The sequence below is a fragment of the Podarcis melisellensis genome (assembly GCF_964234715.1).
Source record: "Podarcis melisellensis genome assembly, chromosome: 6".
Taxonomy (NCBI): Eukaryota; Metazoa; Chordata; class Lepidosauria; order Squamata; family Lacertidae; genus Podarcis; species Podarcis melisellensis.
Genome location: NC_138538.1, coordinates 38,157,927 through 38,177,403, shown reverse-complemented (window position 1 = coordinate 38,177,403; position 19,477 = coordinate 38,157,927). Strand labels below are relative to the sequence as shown.

Sequence of the window (19,477 nt, the reverse complement as noted above, 5' to 3'; positions counted from 1 at the left end):
CATCCTTTGTTACATGCCTATTTTCTAATTTTCAGCTGACATTTTTCTTAGTGAAATAAATGAATTGACTCCAGCAGAGGCCTATTCGGATTAAACTGCTGTCACTGCCTCACACGCTTAACAAATGGCTGCCTGCATCCGGCAGCACGGCAGGACGCATTCCAATTGGAACCGGGAGGAGGCTGAGTGCAAACTGCAAGGTGCTCATCAGGAAAGTTGCTTAGCAAAGCAGGAGCCCAGGCTTGGAAGGAACCAAAATGCTTAATAAAAGTTTTAAAGGGTTGTTTAATCCGCAAGATAGAAAGAAAGAAAATCCAGCCTCTCGGTTCTTAGTTGGTGCAAGGCAGCCCTAGATCTTTGGAGCGCTGCTGATTTATACTCACCGAGAATCTCGCCTGACAGGTATGGGGCTTTCCTTTGTGCAGTGCTGTGGAACGCGAAAGGAGGAAATGACAGGAATATAGAACTGTGTGAGGTGTTATGCGGGAAGGTGACCCCAGAAATCATCTCAGTGCCGAGGCAGGGTTAATTAAGCATAAACTATTAACTGGAGTTGTTGCCCTCCTCACTGCCACACACAATATGCTGTTTAGGTCATGATGGCCTTAAGAAAAGCAGTATGGTTTTGCATCAGAATGTCTAGGAAGAATCTATTTGCACCCTGAGAAAAAACCCGTGGGACCATACAACCTCAAGATGCACGTGCATGAAGGTTTTGAAACAGGACCCCTTTCTAACCATAATAATAATTTCCTCAGCCACTCTGTGCGGCTCCCAACCAAATATTAAAATACAACCATGATTCCTTCATCCGCATGCTGTTGACATGCAGAGTTTTATATGCAGAAACAGAAGTTAACTTTTGTTAAGATAATTTATACTTGGAGCACAACTTTAGTTGAAAGGTATTCACACTGAGACTTTGTATAAAATATGAAAGCTTATTAAAGGAAGCACATTCCTGATAGGAATTATGTTGTCCTATATAGTTGGAGAAGCCATGCTTGCCCCTTTGTTCACAGAAGATGGACTTGGAATGAGGTGTGGTGGAGAGAGTCTAATAATTTCAACCAGGTGAAAACTGTCACTTAACTTCACAATAGCCATGTCTTATTGGTGATGCACTTAACATAATGAGATGTTCACATTCACCACCCCCTCGCCCCCACATGGTCACAAGGGAAAAGTACACAAGTGCTACTGGGGTGAATTAGACTCCATATGAATTCAAATGGCGAAGTCATTAAAGACACCAGATACTATTTCTATGAAGAGCGCAGGTTGGTACTTTCTCCTGTGTTATAAACAATAATCCTTAATACAATTTCATATTTTACATTACACTGGAGTAATTGCCAAATACATCTTTGAAAACCCCCACCAACCCACAACTTGTGATTTAATTGGGGTCTATTTGATCCCAATATATGAGAAGTAAAGTGCTTTTTACACATGTAAGAGGGTTACATTGGGTCCTGCACATTACATTACTATTACATTTATTACAATCCTAAAGCAGCAAATGTCACAGCTTATACACTTTTCCCGCTAATGCCTCACCCAGGCTTACAGGTTTATCCTCTTCAGATAACCAATTAGGATTCCAACTTTAAAATATAATCACCTGCCATGTTGTTCCTCCTAGCATAAGTATACTCAGTTGTACTTTCCCCCTTTGTTGCAAAGGGTAACAGCATTTATTCTAAATGCTGTAAATGATTTTTAGCTCGCATAAAGGATCAGGTGGCGCCACGTCAACTCACTGTTCAGCAATAATGTACTGCTCCTCCAATGGTGTACATTCCACACCAGCCACTTGTACGTTGTGGGCGATCTCAGAGAAATCCAGGCCCAGGTTAACACCACGAATTGTAACTCGTGTTCCTCCCTCTGGTGGGCCTGACACTGTTAGGATCTGGTGAGGGAAGCAGAGCACAGGGTCAACAATAAAAACAAACTACTGGTATATCTCACAGAAAGCCAAAAGCTGTATGGCCACACAAAAAGGGATTGGAGCTGCATATGTTTGTGTAGAAAGCCTAGCTTTAAAAACAAAACAAAAACAACCCCAACCCCCCACCATCTATTGTGAATACTGTTTCAACAACTTTGAGCACACTACAGTACTTCTAGACCCCAGTGACCCATCTAGAAAATGAGCATACAGTTTAAGAGCATAAGGTGGCTAAAGTAATGTATGAAACCAGAGAGCAGGGGCTGGGGAAATCAATTTGTCATTAATTATCCTTGTCAATATACTGTTGTTAGTTTGTGGTACACAAACCACCATCTTCTTAGGATTATGAAATCTGTTTTTGTTTTTTTAATGATGCTAAATATTCAAAAATTATCTCCCCACCACAATAACTTTGGTGTGGTATACCAGAAAGCTTAGTGAGGGGAAGAAAAAGGTTATGGACTAGGTATCATTATGCAGGTAAAAACAATTCTCCCTCCTGTCACCCCCACCCAGAAGAATGCACCCCCTGTTTGGTATAGATATGTGCAAAATCACTGTTAAAAAGATGCATGAAATTGCCTTTTAAGATTTGGACAGAGCTGCTTTTGTCCAAATGTAAAGGAGGATCACTGCAGGGAGATTAGTGCCTATTTAATGAGTTACTAAGCAAAGATACCTGGAAATGAAGCATTAACTGGAACAGAATACAGTATTCAGTGAAGTGTAAGTTGTTCAAGACATCTGCAGTGTTTCCAGGTATGAGTAATGAGGAAATCTGCCCATCTGAATATACTCAGTGAACATTGCAGTAGCAGAAACAACTTAATGGCCTGTGACTGTGAAAAGTCTAAATACACAGCTGAGTTATACTTTTATGAGGACCAATGTAAATGCCACAAAATGGTGAGCAAACACTCAAGTTCCCCAGAGCTCTTCATCGGGCTAACATTAAGCAAAATAGAGGGAACGGGGAGGAGAGCTGGCTTGGTGTTGAAGCATGAAGCCTAGCCTACATTTAGCCTTAAGGCAGCTTGTAAGAGGACGCTGCAGACTGACTGCACAATCTAAACCTTGGGATTGAGAGAGTTTGGATTTGGTGGATCTTGGGCTCTTCCAACTGGGTCTCAACTAGTGTAAGCCCCTCAACCCAGCTCAGCAGGGGTTCAGTTGGCTGAGCCAGGGTTGTTCCCCCAAAAGAGGAAAGGGGTGGGGGGTGGGATAGGGCAAGGAGAGACACCTCTTCGAAACCCCTTGGCAGCTTCCTCACATGACCTAACAGCTTAACGTTGGCTTTCTATAGCTAGGCTTGCTCTGTTAATTGGATTATATGCTGCTAGGATCCAGGCAGGCATTACTAAGGGCTGTTGGGTCAAAGAAGCAAATAATGGTTGATTCCCCATTTTGAAAATGTAAAATCTAGCAGTTATCCAAATTTGTCTCCAGTTCTAAGCAAAACACACAGATTCCTTGTGAAGGTAAATAAAGGGGGAAATGTTCATCTTACAATTTTAGCTTGTGTACTAGATACAAAGTCCATGAAAGTCAAATTAGGTGGCATTAACTAGTGGTTTGGGGGTATAGAACCCTGAAATGTTAATGCGACATTTTTGTTGGTCCTAAAAGGTATTTCCTGATTGTAGAAGTAGATTCCCCTCCCCGCAAAAGACCAGTTTGAATCTCTCTACTTTGCGTGTATCTTGGAGAATCCTGAATTGCATTGGTCAAAAGTAGGATCCTAAAACTGATTATTTAGGCCAATTTATTTCTGTAAAAGTTAGTAGATCTCCAGTAAGTTCATCAATGGAAAATAAATTCTATGTATGTTAAACTATTATTCCCTGATAATAACATATTCACCCAATAAGAGATAATAAGACCAATAAAAATTGAGGTGTCATTCCCAAACTCCAAATATATATGATGCTAACTCACAAAGCAAAAGACTAACATCTTACAGCCCTTTATTGACATCTAGTTCCTAGTATATTATACTTTTATAGTGCCTCTAATTCTTGTGATATAGTTCCACATTTGAATTTTCTCCCACATTTGTAGAGGTGATAAAGTTATTTTATTAAGAAGGGAAAACTGAGATTCTCACATTTTCAGCATGTAGTATTAAAAAAACAACAACTGAAGAACTGAACAGATTCCCAGAAATTTCTATAATTTCCCATTGCCTCTACTGCTTGGCAAATTTTGTGGCTGTCATCTTATGAACTAGGAATAGGCCAGAGTTTGAGGCACTTTCTGCAAATAGTTGTGCTTCCTTTGGCAAAGGGGTGTGAAAAATCACCCCAAAAGTTGAGCATGTTTCACTGGGATGCATGTGCGGTGTTTATTTGTTTTACAAATGGACCATAAAACAGACTATAGCTAACCCCCTCCAGCACAGTATTTGGTATCATCTTAGGATACATCTGCAGCACTCGTGTTCCTGTCTGGTTAAGTGGTGTGTGTGTGTGTGTGTGTGTGAGAGAGAGAGAGAGAGAGAGAGAGAGAGAGAGAATCTTTATTCCTTCCAGACCATCATGTATTTGTCCACTGCAGCACAACTGTATAATCAAGAAACAGTAAACACACATGTGATATGAGGAAGAGAAGACCCAGTGAATATAAGATTATTACTTCTCTCTGTCTCTCTAATGCCATCTATCTGCATGGTGCTGTATAGAGCAGCATAGGCAAAATAAAAATAAAAATGGGTAGTAGGATCTCTGCCCTAAGGAGGTTAGAAGAAGAAAAGTAAGAGTTTGAATTTGATATCCCGCCTTTCACTCCCCTTCAGGACTCTCAAAGCGGCTAACATTCTCCTTTCCCTTCCTCCCCCACAACAAACACTCTGTGAGGTGAGTGGGGCTGAGAGACTTGAAAGAAGTGTGACTGGCCCAAGGTCACCCAGCAGCTGCATGTGGAGGAGCGGAGAAGCGAACCCGGTTCCCCAGATTATGAGACTACCACTCTTAACCACTACACCACACTAAATTTTAACAGCAGGGGAGATAACAAAGAGGGAAAGGAAAGGAGGAAATGAGAAAGCAAGAGCTTTCCATATGATCTCATGCAGCAACCGTGAAGGTAGAAACTTAAGAATTAAGGTATTATTTTACTCTGTTGTACTTTATATGGCTATGTAATATATAATATGACCCCGCACCAATGGACCGTAACTCCAGTATAAGTTTAAATATAATAATTCAACAGCTGTGCCAATTGCCACCTGTTTCTTGCACAGCTGTGGGAGGCCAGATGTTAAAGTTAAATTCATACCAATGTGAGATATTCACAACATATCCTTAGAAAGTGTCACTAGCAATCCAATCATTCCTTTTAGCCTTTGTTGTTGCATTTCCTCTTGCAATTTTCACATGCGCTCTAAACACTGCAAACCCACTAATTCTGTCCGGCTAAGAAGGCTGTGTCGTTTACCGTAATCACTCCTAGCCCAGCATCTACATCTCAGCTTCTGAATCATGCCCTGACAACCTACAGGCGTGGGAGGCAACCTCCGTACCTACTATGGTAGAACACAAGAAAGCTGGTGGGAGGCTACAGCTGGTTGTTAGTGGCAGAAATGTCTGCTGGGAGGTTTAGGACTGGCTTTTTATAGACTTTTATAAAAGCTACTAACCTTAAAAGACTTGACAGTTACTTTGGAGAACTTCATTAAGCTCCGCTTTGGACAGGCACTGAATGTTAAATACCACATTTTATTAGGGAGCAAAGCATTCACACCTCCTTAAATGTCTTTTTGAAATACTAAAAGGGGGAGTTTACTTCATGACCTGTCTATTTATAGTACACCTCTGCCACAAGCACTTCAGTTCCTAGTCTAGGAAAAGGCACCCTCTACAACAGGGGTGGGCGAACCACAGCCATGTCAGATTCACTAGGACCGTAAGATCTACCCAGCAGAGCCAGATGTAAAGGATATATAGTCAGAATTAAACATCAGGTTGTCTCTAAGCACATTTTGAGCTGAAGAAATTGCTTTTGGTTCAAGAACCGAACAGAGGTCCCAGCCTTTCACACAAAAGTATGCCTGCAGACGCCTAATTTAGGTGGGGAAAGTCAATTTGTTGTTCCTGTTGATAAAGCAATTGGGAGTCAGGAACCCTGATCTGCAAAGCACCCAGAGATTTACCAGTAGATCCTGATCTCCCTTCTGCCCACCACTGATCTACAACCACCAACCATCTCCAATACACCATTGCCTAAACTTCAGTGCCCTGTGCTCAAATTATAACCTGAGTACCACTGTGTACTCACTCTCCACTCCTACTACAAGTTGGTCTTCTAGCTCACATATGAGTGCCATGGGCTACATGCAGCCTTTGGCCAACTTCTGTGAGGTATGCAGGACCTCTTCCCACTGCTTAGCTCTAGGAGCAGTGGAGAGGTGCTCCTATGGTAACACTCATCAGCTGTTCCTATCACACCATGTGCTTTCTCCCTCTTGCTGACCACCTGATTGGTGCTGGGAATAACTGAGGAGTGTTCTGAGGGGATCTAGACACTCCCAATGACTTCTCTGAATGCAAGCCTTCCTCACTCATTTCTTGCCCTCAATCAAATCACAGCCAAACCCGATTCTTTCCTCTCTCACTTACGTTTCTTAATTTTTCTCACTTCACTTCTGCTCCTTTATTCCGCAAGTCTAAAATCATATTATTTTAATGCAAAACACATCCCAAGATATAGTTGACTGTGCAGGTACCATTATGTATAGGGCTGCATTGTGTTCTAAAAAACACTCCCTTCTTTCTCTTGCCTCTGCTTTAGTTCCCATCCTCCCCTCTGCATTCAGCCCTGGGACTAAAAGCTTTAATCTCTTCACTGTGTAGCGTCTGTTACACTCCCGCTTTCTGTAACTAGCACTCTGCAGTGTGTCTTGTATCATTTTCCTTTGCAAAGCATCATGTGTCTACAAAGGACACGATACAAAAATCAAATTGCATTATATTATACTAAGCACCGTTGAAGGCCTGCTGCTGCTAATGTTTACAAGTCACCCGTACACTATGGTTCACGATTCTTGACAGTTATTTCCCTTACATCCGTATGTTATTTTAAAAATGCATTTGCTGCAGCATTTGCATCACAAACTGAGGTGCTTTGCCCCTCCCATAAAAATCAAAAGCTTACACACACACACACACACACACACACACACACACACACTTATTTAGATACTGGGAACGTTTCTTATCTGACTTGAGTCAACAAAACCTTACTACAATGTCAAACAACGCAGTGTGGCTTTTCTGTTTTCCAAATGTTTTGACCTGGAAAATACCCGAACCAGACTTCCCATTCGACCTAGATTTTAGTGGCCGCTAATTGAACAGTTTTGAAGGAACTGTGTCACAATGCAGCCGCGGGGTTAGAACAGATGCATTCAATTAATTACAGCTGGGGAAATTCAGTAATAATCACAGAAGGCAGAAATACTTAAAGGGTCCAGTTATATAGACCTCTCTAGACATAACAAGACCAGGCCAAAGTCCAGCCAGCTGCCATGTCTCTGGTATCCACACTAGAAGCATTTTTTTATAAAGAAAAAGAGTAGCTTTTAGACCCTATTTGTATGTAGATTCAAGGTAAATTATATGAGTTGGGGCCAACTTCAGGTTTCTTTTGGCATTACCATGTTGACATAAAACCAGCCACACAGTTGCTATCCTTTTACTAGAATCCTCTACCTATAATATTAATTAATTTATTTCATTTATTTATATTTTACCTTTCAGGATACAAATTCTTCCAAGGAACACCAAACTACAGCTCTAAAAGCCACAATAAGTAAGATCAACATATAAAAATTCATCAGGATCCTTCTCACTGGGCAGATGGTTGTAGAATGCCTCTGTGGTTTGGGAAGGGGAAAGTCCAATTGAAGCAGGCTCTGAGGTAGTCTTTGCCTCTTCTTTCTCTCTGAAATCCTTCCCACAGGACAACTGGTAAAATGGGGTGGGAGAGCAGCAGGCTCCGAGGTGATCTTTGTGACATGGTTATGGCCTACTCACAGCTTCTCTCTTCAAAAACTGACAGTTTGCTCAGCTTCCATTCCCTAGAGGCAAAAAGACCATTGTAGCTCCTTCTAAGTCCCAATATACAAGCTGGTTTTCTGGGAAATTGAGCAACTCCTGCAGTAGTTAACACCCTGACAGTTGCACCTACCAACTTCTAAAAGGCGAGAACAGCACATTTCCATCTGACAGGTGGCTCTGTCCAGCCAATCCATCAGAACCCAACTTGAGTCAAGAGCCCTTAAGAATTAAATGTTGCCAACATTTCTTTGCCCCTTGCCCTCCAAAATGCTGCACTGCTTTTGAGGAGAAACCTAAATTTGTGTAGGCATACCTTTCATAGACTACATTTATATTTTCTTAAAGCACCTTTCTGCCCCTTCATGTGGCTAATCCATTTGGATTCATGTGTGCATCAGTGGGATTTGACAGAGAAAACCAACCGATCTTGGAGTTGCATGACAATGGGATATTCTCTTAGCCTCCCCACAAAAGTATTTGCTTTGTTCCCTTGGGGTTCAGAACAAACATAAGGGGAGTATGGTGGAAGGCCTACCTAAGCCCCCCCCCTTCACAGCTGGCTTACGCAGATTGGCAGTCGTAACAGAAGAGGAAGAGTACAGCCTTCCCTTTACAACCTTTGCCTCTTTCCCTCTCCCTCCTGGAATCCTTCCAACAGGACAGGCCTGAGAGGGTGAAGAAGGGAATGTCTAGCTGGAACTGGCTCTGAGGAGAAAGCCTTTACTGGCTCCCTCTGGCTCCTGGAATTCTTCCCACACATCAGAAGTTGGTATAGCAGCAGCCTATCACACAGAAATTTAGCAGGCGATGCTTTTCCTAGAACAGAGATAAATGATGGAAAAAACTAAAATTCTGTGTGTCAGGCTGCTAAAGGCACAAGATCAGTGGTGTCAGAAGATGTTAATTAAATATGTCATAGAAATGCTTGCTTTGGGTGATGGGAGGGGTGTTATTAGCATCAGCAACCAAATTACAGCCAGATCATTGTAATTATCATCTATATTTCACTTTTCAGCTCTGATCCAGCAAAGCATGTGCGCAGCAGTCAGAGATGTGCACACAGAGCCCTTTTAAAAAGCTGCAGCTGTACTGATGATCGGTGGGTAAGGGGGAGAGAACGGAATTGAATCCAGTCCCCAGGCAGCAGATCACTGGGATCCTAGCTTAAAAAAGAAAAAGAAAAAAAGATTGTATGCAGTAGCTATGAATACTAGATTGAGCTGGGAAATCACATGAATAGCACCCTGCTGCATATACAATGCCCTATCCAGATAGGGATATATATGCAGAGCCTTTTTCTATTAATGCATAGTCCCTAGTTAGCTGGTGTGTTAATACACAAGATGCTTAGTAATCCTTACTGCATTCATCGTTGCAACAAAGAGGAAAGGAAGGAGGGTGTTTCTAGGACAAACCTCCAACTCCTGGAATTTGCTACTTGTGAGTTCTAATCCCAACTCTGCCAGCATGTCACAATGCTCCAGCTGCTTCTGATATTTAAAGCCCTTTACAATCACTGGATAAAAGAAGCCACGCAAGGCAAAGTATTATATTATCATTATGAAGGTGTCAGTCAGGAGCAGTATCTATGGGGACGAACATATATTAGGAAACGTCCTCCAATGGTTCTCCTCAAATCCTGTCATCCAAGCTCCAAAATATTAATTACCCATCACAAGGCTTCGCTGATAATAGGAACAACCTTATTTGCCTGCCCAGAAACTGAAGCAGGAGTTCTGTTAAAAACATTTCTCCTATAGGACAGGTGCAGAAGAGGAACTGAAAAGCAAGACTACATAGGCACACATGTGTTATAAGTCAGACCATTCTCCACTCTAATGGGCAGCAAGCTATTCAGGGTTTCAGACAGGAGACACCCCCAGCTCTGGCTCAATATTCTAGGGATTGAACCTGAAACCTTCTATATGCAGCCTTTGCCCATGACTCCATGATGCTCCTGTACCTCTTAGTTGGGACGCGGGTAGTGCTGGGACGCGGGTGGTGCTGGGACGCGGGTGGTGCTCTGGGTTAAACCACAGAGCCTAGGACTTGCCGATCAAAAGGTCGGCGGTTCGAATCCCCGCGACGGGGTGAACTCCCGTTGCTTGGTCCCTGCTCCTCCCCACCTAACAGTTCAAAAGCACGTCAAAGTGCAAGTAAATAAATAGGTCCAGCGGGAAGGTAAACAGCGTTTCTGTGCGCTGCTCTGGTTCGCCAGAAGCAGCTTAGTCCTGCTGGCCACATGACCCGGAAGCTGTACACCGGCTCCCTTGGCCAATAAAGCGAGATGAGCGCCGCAACCCCAGAGTCGGTCACGACTGGACCTAATGGTCAGGGGTCCCTTTACCTTTACCTCCTAGTTACCTCGCATCATCATTAATTTAGCTCAATCCTGTGGTCTGCTGTGCACTGATACAATACAAGAAACAGCAACTAAGCAGAAACTCAATTTCTGCAGCACAATTAGACTGCAAAAACAAAAGGGGTAATATTCCAACATGTGGGTACCAGGACCACATAAACAAGCAGCACCTCTTCAGCAAAACAAACATAACTGACACACAGCTGCCATTGCATGTACCACATTAACACAGACACCATCCTACTGACATTCACAAGTCCATACTCTGCAAAAGGATGAGAACAGGTGTTGTGTGTGTGTGTGTGTGATATTTTTAGAATTTTGTTTTGAGCATATTATAATATATTCCAAGGTCTCGCAACAGCAAGCAAGAGAGGAAAGAGAGGATAAATAAAATCAATTAATCACAGGTGGGGAAAAATGAGCCCATCAAGTCCTGTAATAAAAGCCATCTTGAACATAATAGCACCGTATCTGACAAAAGAGGGGAGGGGAGAGTAGCAAAGTTGTGGCCTTTCAAAGCTATACGAATAACATACGCTTTTTGTTGCATGGTTATATTTGTAGCTGGCTCCATCCCAGTAGATGAGCCCAGCAGGGGCTCAGCACATCCACAGAGCTAGTTCATCAGCCTGGCATGATCACTCCTTGTCTCTGTCTTAGCTGATAGTACATTCCAAACCTAATTGTTATCTCAGCAGAGCAACTCCATTATTCAGCCTGACACTCCTCCCCGCACAACCCCCGTTAGCTGTTTGTTGCAGTGATGTTATATTAATGAGGCCTGCAAATAAATGAATAGGAGATCAGAGCACTGCTTGTTCATAAGGAAGCTGATTTTTTATTTATTTAATCACTGATGCTGCGGGCAGCAGGGGAAGATTTATGCTGTCAGGGGGGACATGGGATAGATCCCAACGATGCACTGTGTGGGTGGAAAAGATTTTATGCTAACATGTACACTATTATTGATTTTTTCTTTTATGTCAACAAGTAAATATCCCCCTAATCTCCACTCCCAATTGGCTCATTACCGTTTTAAAAAGCTTACATCTCCTTGATCTGTTTCCAGTGTTTCTCAAACTTGGACCTCCAAGTATGTTGTTGGACTAAAACTCCCATCATTCTTGGCTAGCAGCACCAGTGGTCAGGGATGATGGGAGTTGTAGTCCAACATTCGCTGGAGACCCACATTTGAGAAGCACTTCATGGAAATAATAGTAATCTTCCTTTGATGAAATTTCACCCTCTTCCTCTATTTCCCAGAAAGTTCACTTGCAGTCCTATACATTTTTGAGGGCTGGTACAACACTCCTGGATAGCTCAGTCAGTAGAGCATGGAACTCTTCATCTCAGAGTTGTGGGTTCAAGCCCCAGGTTGGGCAAAATAGTTTTCAAAGCATGGTTTCAGAACCTGGGTTAAAAGGGAATCCTGGGTAGCTCTAACCATATCTAATGATACTGCTGGAGTAATGCTTAACTGACATTAGACTAGGAGTTCAAATTAGTGCTCCAGAATGCAGAGGGTGGGGAGAGATTTTGCAATCCTATGGTTAAGAAATGAAATGCTACAAGCGTACTGGTGCTCAGGAGTATGTTCTTAGTTCAGTGGTATGAACTCATCAAGTATCTATGCCTGCACATAGATAGCCTGCATAAACTGGCTGATTCAAACTTAAGTAGCCTCACTGTTTTTCACTCATGAAATCATTGATACATATTACTATCTACCATGGACATTGAGAGTTGATGAAGAGGAGTGGCCTAAGATTTTCCTAACTCTAATTTGAATTCCTGTTAACAAAGATGAGTTGTGTTCATTTCCTCCTAGACAATCAAACCAATTATACCATTCTTTCATAACTAATGGGTCTTATGCTCCCCCCCAAACAAGGGCTAAACCATTATGCTTTTCTCTTCCACAACAGTCCTATAGGCAATCTGAAATCACAATGATTTCAGATTGCCTATAGGACTGTTGTGGAAGAGAAAAGCATAATGGTTTAGCCCTAGTACAATCCAGTACAATTCACAAAACAATCTTATACATGTCTGCTTGGTAGCAAGTTATATTGCTATCAGTAGGTTGAAACCAAGTTATTGTGAGAACTGAACAATTTCCACATGTGCAACAGAACTTTGCATCCCACCTCTACTCATTGTAAACCCCACAATCATGTACACAAGCACACCCACCCAACAGATCTGGTCTGGAGGTTTGTGGGAACTATCAGGGAAGGTTTGTGGTGTGAGGGATATGCAGAAGAAGTGGAAGTTCTGGTGTAAGTACAGAAGGTGTTTGACTTGTGGAATGGCTTTGCTGGATGCAACTCTACGGGCCTTACTCTCAGGTAAGTGTTGATGAAGTATGTTTCTCAGTAGACACATACAGCCTGCACTATTAGCCTGCACATTCTGTCTTATGACCATGACTAAACTGAGAATAGTCAACATCAAACCAGATTTTTCTATCCTCACTTTCTCTGTTTGGATTAACATCCTGTCTGATTAAGAATTCCAGAGAATTAATTAAAGTCCCAGTAAAGATATTGTAGATTTTGAAATTTAACTCAAGGATGATATTGGAGAAACAACTTGGCCAGCATGTGCTGTGAGATGTTTCTTTGTTGAGTCAAGATATTGCTTTTGCCTTCTGGTTCGCTTGAGGAAAGGAAGTGAAGTGAAATCTCTGATTTCTGAAAATGTTACATCTGTCTCAATGTTTCATTTGGAAGGGGAAATTGTTCTCCGATCCCTTTTCTTGCTCCTGGTGACTTGCAATCCCCCAGGTCCTTGCACACAGCACAGAGATTTTTGTGAGAAGAATAATTGTAAAATGCTGAGAAGGCAAGTTTGTTTATTTATAGAAGGGCTCAAGGTTTTGATTAAAAATAAAAAATGGAAACTAAACCCCTTGGGATGAAAATAAAATGCACTAAGCCCATCAGGTTGGCAGAAAGGGCGGGTCTTAGTGTCACACAGAATCAAGCTGAAAGAGAGGAACATTGCTTGGTTTCTAATGGCTGTAGAAAGGAGATGAAAAGTTCAGTCTTGGGCAAAGAGCCAGCATAATGTCTGCGCTTTGCTTAAATACTATTGAAAATGAAAGGCTATGGCTAACAAAGCACCAAAAACCTAGTGAATATGGGATACCAAAGTTAGCTAAATACATTTTCACACATGCTTGCATGTTGTACTTTCAGAGCAACAATGGGGGTGGGGCAGGGAGCTTTATTTAGTCCCTGATTATGTAGAGGGGAAGATCTGCAGTACTATTTTTCAATAATCACTTACAAACACAATATTCATTTTAATAGTGGGGTGAGCTTCATAATGGTGTGAATGTTTCCCATTTGTTTTGCCATGGATTAAAAAAACCCACTGGTTACGCTTCTTGTATTAGTCAGCCATAAAAGTAAATTAACATAATTGCCTGGGTTTTTGCATAATTGCAATTTATATATAACATTTCTATCCTACTCTGTGCCTCTGTTAATACTCTATTTATTATTGCTATAATTGTATTGATACTTTATTTTTCTTTAATTATAACCTTCTTTGAGAACAACTGTTGAAAAGCTATACATTTGCCAAACAAACAAACAAACAAACAAGAACATAGAGAAACAAAGAGTGAACCACTTTGCTTATGAAACTAACAACCATCTGAAGTAAACACTAGGAGCCAGGAAGTCCTAAGTCATCAGTTGCTACTTGACACTCCCTCCCCCTCCCAGAGCTCCCGAGAAAGCTTAACAGCAACAAAATTGATACCAGGACTTAGTGTGGTATTTCTCTGGAAATGCATTTGATCTATATCCAACACCCATTTTGGTCTATCTAATACTCATTTTCTCCATAAAGTATCATTTTCATTTAAAATCCGTTATTTCAATTATCCTAGATTATTCTTCCTGCCATTTTAGTATCCTTGGCATGTGTGTCTCAGTTCCATGTACACATTTGAGTTTTTGCAACCATTCCCTCTTCAGTCTCCACCTCAAGCAATGGCAAAAGATGTACTATAGATCAACTTCCCTACCCTGGGGCCCTTCAGCTGTTTTGGACTACAACTCCCATCATCCCTGACCTTTGGCCATGTTGGCTAAGAGTGATGGCAGCTGTAGTCCAAAACAAGGCTGCTGCAGATGTTGCAGGATCTCATTCAACAAGTGAGCTGATTGGGCTTTTTAGTGTTGACTGGTGTCTCTGTGTGACATATAAACAGTATGTGCTTTCACAAGAGCACTCAAGTTGGGATTTGGGGATGATTGAGTGAAGTTAATTGAGACTCATTTACTTAGAATAAATAGGTACCATTTCTTGTCAAAAAGTAATAAACTGAAGCACTAGGAGTTGTTTTTTTTAACTAACAACCCATAAAGAGGGCGAGGAGTGATTCAAGGGAGCTTAATGAGGAATGTGGGGAAAGTGGTGAAAAGAATAGTCTGTTCAAGTAGCCATTCCAGCCATTTGTTCAGCCACTGCTCTGCAGAATGAGCGAAAAGGAAACATCTTGCACTACTTACTCAGCACTCCACAGCCTGAGTTCTTTGCAATTGTTCTAGGAATCCTAAGGTCAGGAATCCTATATATATATATATAACAAATGTTCATAAATGTACAAGGCAAACACATGTGCATAAGTATAGTGCCTGAAACAGTACAGGAGAGCAATCCTGAAGCCATTTTGACTCTCCCAAACTGACCTCAAATATTCCTCTGCAAGGAAGAAGGAAATGGGAAAAGCTTTCCAGTTGTTTTTGTAGGGGCATTTCACCTCCCTTTGCAAATACAGTCTGCCAAGTATCTGTTAAGCTGAGCAAACTATCAATTTATGTAAGAGATTTGGGAACTAAAGTATTTACCATCACAAAAGAATGGCCAGACTGCCCAGGTTGAGCAATGGTTGACCATTATCAGGTATCCTGACAGACAGGTTTTCTGCTGTAGACTGCCCCCCCCATGTATGTATGTATGTATGTATGTATGTATGTATGTATGTATGTTTTGGGGGGTGGTCTTCAGCTACAGGGAAGGGAATTTCAAAAAGTCTATGTAAGACCTTGCACACCATTGTTCTGGGTTCCTCTCCTTCCACCCTGCATGGGGGGAGTGGGGGACCTTGTTGCAACAGTTTAATAAAGATCATGCTTACTAGCTGCTTTGCTTCTCAGGATTCTCTGTTTGGCCTCTGTTATTTTTTCCTACCGATAGAGAACCTACTTAAGGACTCTATATGGGCTCTTGGATACCCCATATAGGAAAGGGAGCAGTATCTTTCTTATAACATAATGGTGCTGCAAGCCCCCGTCTTAATTACTGTAGTCTTGTTGGTTTGCATAAACTCTCAGTTCCTCAGCTCTGAAGTCTATCTCTTTCGCTTCATTGGCTTTTAAGAGATTGGCACGAAAGAGCTTGCCTTCTAATCTGTTCCTGCACACTATGTGGCCACTGTGTTGCCACAAGGAAGGGCTACCATAATAACCATGTTGATAATTACAAAGATAATTACATAGATGCTGGGATAGCTCAGTCAGTAGATTCTTAATTTCAGGGTCGTGGGTTTGAGCTCCACATTGGGCAAAAGATTCCTGCATGGCAGGGCATTGAACTAGATGAGCCTTGTGGTCTCTTCCAGCTCTACAAGTCTATGATTCTATGCTTGAAACAAGGAGACATCATTATCTATGTCAGGAATGGGGAACCTTTTTACCCCTGGAATGGCCTTCTCTTGTGGACAACTCTCTGGGGGGTCACAAGGCAGATGGGACAAAGGACAAAACATGTGTGGAGCCATGGATGTGACTCATATGTTTGTGTAGCAGACTAAACCCAGTTGTGTTAAATCAGAGATTTTTATACACATATCCTCCATCCAGGCAATCAAAAGGCCATAGATTGTTTAATTAGCCAAAGGCCTAGGAAAAGAGGAATACATTTGCCTGGCGCCTAAAGATATGTAATCCCCAGGCAATGCCTCTCTGGGGAGAACATTCCACATGGAGCCACTGCAGATAAGGCCTATTCTTGTGTTGCCCTCTGGACTTCTCATGGAGGAGGCGCACAAAAACGGACCTCGGATGATGATTGCAGGGTCTGGGTCAGTTCACATGGGGACAGGCAATCCTTGAGGAATTGCAATCCTGAGCCATTTAAGGCTTTATATGTCAAAGCCAGCAAATTGAATTGGGCCTGGAAACTAACTGGCAGCCGGTGAAGTCAGGACAGGATTGGTGTTATATTCTCACCATCTTGTCCCCATAAGCAACCTAGCTGCTGAACCAGCTGAAGTTTCTGAACTGCCTTCAGCAAATCTAACCTAGGGGTTACCAGTTAACCCCCTTCCTCATGGTGGATCCACTCCACATCAATTAATATATTTAATTTTATTAATACTATATAAGTATTAAATGGTATTAATAGTAAGAATCATAGTTAATCAATATATGAATTAAAACACACATAGCATTTTATAAACAAGGATTTCCCACATCACATCTGTTTTGGCCTTCTGCCTCTGCTTCATCAAGCTACTTCATTCCTGATGCATTTGCCATTTGTGGCAAGATGAACCACCATAAAGCACTATACAATATGCGTAACTTGCCCTTAAATAATTTCCTGTTGATTAAAATGAGGACCCTGTAAAAGACACAATGGATTTCACCAAACTAATGAAAAACAAACCTCTTCCAAAATGCATGAATATTTAATAAAATCTAAACTGCCCAAGTATGTTTTATGATCTGAGAAAAATCTAAAGCATGTTTTGGAAAGGGGAGGGGGACTAACGTCACCCTTAGAGTGCAATGCAAAATTCTAAAACTGCCACCAACAAGCCAGTCTTCATTATATTTTCTCCCTGAAATTTGGCCGAGCTTAATCCCTGGTGAAGTAAATTCTCTATGGCAAACTTCCGGACGTTATAACATTAACACTAAAGAACCAAGTTACTACTCCTGCAGTTCTGCAATGAGGCTGATACTGAATCTGGCTCTCTATTTATAGCATTTTTACAGAGCTCTTTAGCTAAAAAGGCTCCCAGAGTGACTTACAAAGATCAACAGTAAGACAGTCCCTGCCAAAATCTTTTCCTGTAACAAACTCAGCCTTCTACATAAGCATCTGCCTAGTAGCCACAAACAAGGTACTGAATACAGGCTAGCACATGTAATTCTATGCAGGCAAGTGAGCAGGCTTGAAGAGGAGGCTGAACATGCAGTGATCTGCGAGGGTCAGAGCTCTCGGTGCCTGCTTCATCAGCCCCCCCACAGGCTAGTAAAGTTGTTTGCAGGCTAGTAATTTTTATGGCCCTGTTTACAAGGCTGAACTAATTCTATATAATCTCTGGTCAGAAGTTAAGTAGAGATTGTTCTGCCTCTGTTATACACCAAATTTGAATTAACTAGAACATTAAGAATACTTATTTGACAGGGCATTTTAATTAATTTATTATTATTATTTTTACTATGGTCTTTAACTGGGTGATGCTTTTATTGCTACAAGTTCTGGCACTGCTCTAAGGCTTTCTCTGGTAAGTTACACAATTCTGAAATTTTGAAGTAGCATTGGTATAAATATCAAGGTAATGAATAAAGGAAGCTCAGTGTCTGGAATCAACAAGCAGAGGACCAGTGATTATCTCAGTCTGTAGTTTCACTACTGAAAGCTACTGCTAAACATTGTCAGTTTCTACCAATGACAGCATCAGAGAGAACGAAGTTTTCATAAGACTATTGCCCCCTGCACTGGCCTGCAATCCAGAGAAATCAATTATGGACTAATTACTTCCTTGTTTTAATTAGTGTGCCTGCCGAAGGGCAGGGAGGACACCCTCATACTGATGTCTGAGCCTGACAACCGAGAGTAGGTGATCAAGGCCAGTAAAAGTGCATGTTGGCCGTGAAGCACAGATGCTGCACAATTAATTTAATAGGAAATCACATACCACTTTATTTTCCACTTTTATGTAACAAGGAGAACATGTTATATCGGGACAAACCAGGTGGAACCAGGAACAGGTAATTCCTAAGTGTATGGAAGTGAAACAGTGGAATTAAGTGGTGGTTCTGCCAAGTTTTTTTGGGGGGGGGATGGAGGAGGGGTGGGATCAATATGCCCTCTGTGGAGTCCCCAGATCATCACTTGCTAAGTGGTGGTGGGAGGAGGAGACACACTGATCAGGCAGGTGGAGAAAAAGCAGACAAATGGGTCTCTTTTCTGTAGAGCATATTCATTTATTTATTTTGGGTGTTTACTTCCCTTACTTTAAAAGTATCTCCGCATGGCTAATCATCAAATACAGGAAATGGATTTTTAAAAATCCATGAAAATGTAACATCAGCCAAAAATTCCATGGTAGAGATAAAACAGGTTTAAACTGGCAATAAAATAGATGGAAAGACCTGACAGAATTAAAAGGTCTTTGCCCTGTGCTGAAAGGATATCAAACAAGGCATCAGGTAAGTGTCTCTGGAAAGGGCATTTCAGAGCCAGGGTGTCACCACTGAAAAAGCCTCTTCCTGATCATTATACATTATTGAAACATGCATATTAAGGTAGTTGTAATATACAAAAAAAGGGGGAGGGGTTGGCTTAAAAATAGAAAGATAAATCAAGTAAACAAGCAAAGAAGTGAATGGAATAGGAAGAAAATCCAACTGATTTAAATATCTTTACCTCAGTGATTCGTGGGTTGGAGCATTTGACATTCCTGCTTGACCAGTCGAGCCACCTTCCCCATCCACCAATAGGAGAGGGGCAGTGCTGACGCAGAGTACACCTCCCTTCTCCAGTGCACCAGCCACACTCAAATTTCTGATCTGCTTTCAGGCACAACCCACAACTTTCCCGCTGGGCTGCACATTTGTACAGGTGAACTGTGGAGACAGAGATTGGGAGCATGAGCAGAGAGTGGGATACAGCCCACACCTGACAGATCAAAGGAGATACACCTGCTCACATTGCTGGAAGGTGTGAACTGATGCTTGTACTGAACCAGATACAAATCTGCCCACCAAGTGAAATGGCCATCTTAGGCTTTTACTGGGTACCCTCATCTGCCAATGTTAGATGGGTGACTACTGAAAACAGGGCATTTTC

General features: G+C 41.8%; 1 protein-coding gene across 2 annotated transcripts in view; it reads right to left on the bottom strand.

Moving 5' to 3' along the window:
* The window catches only part of PLXNA2 (plexin A2), a 392,250-nt gene that overhangs the window by 101,335 nt on the left and 271,438 nt on the right, over nt 1-19,477 (bottom strand). For both annotated transcript variants that reach the window (XM_081916268.1, XM_081916269.1), the window contains exons 12-13: nt 19,055-19,254; nt 1,764-1,915 (exon numbers count right to left, since the gene is read on the bottom strand). In XM_081916268.1, coding sequence (XP_081772394.1) covers nt 1,764-1,915; nt 19,055-19,254 — 352 coding nt within the window. The remainder of the gene's footprint in view (nt 1-1,763; nt 1,916-19,054; nt 19,255-19,477) is intronic.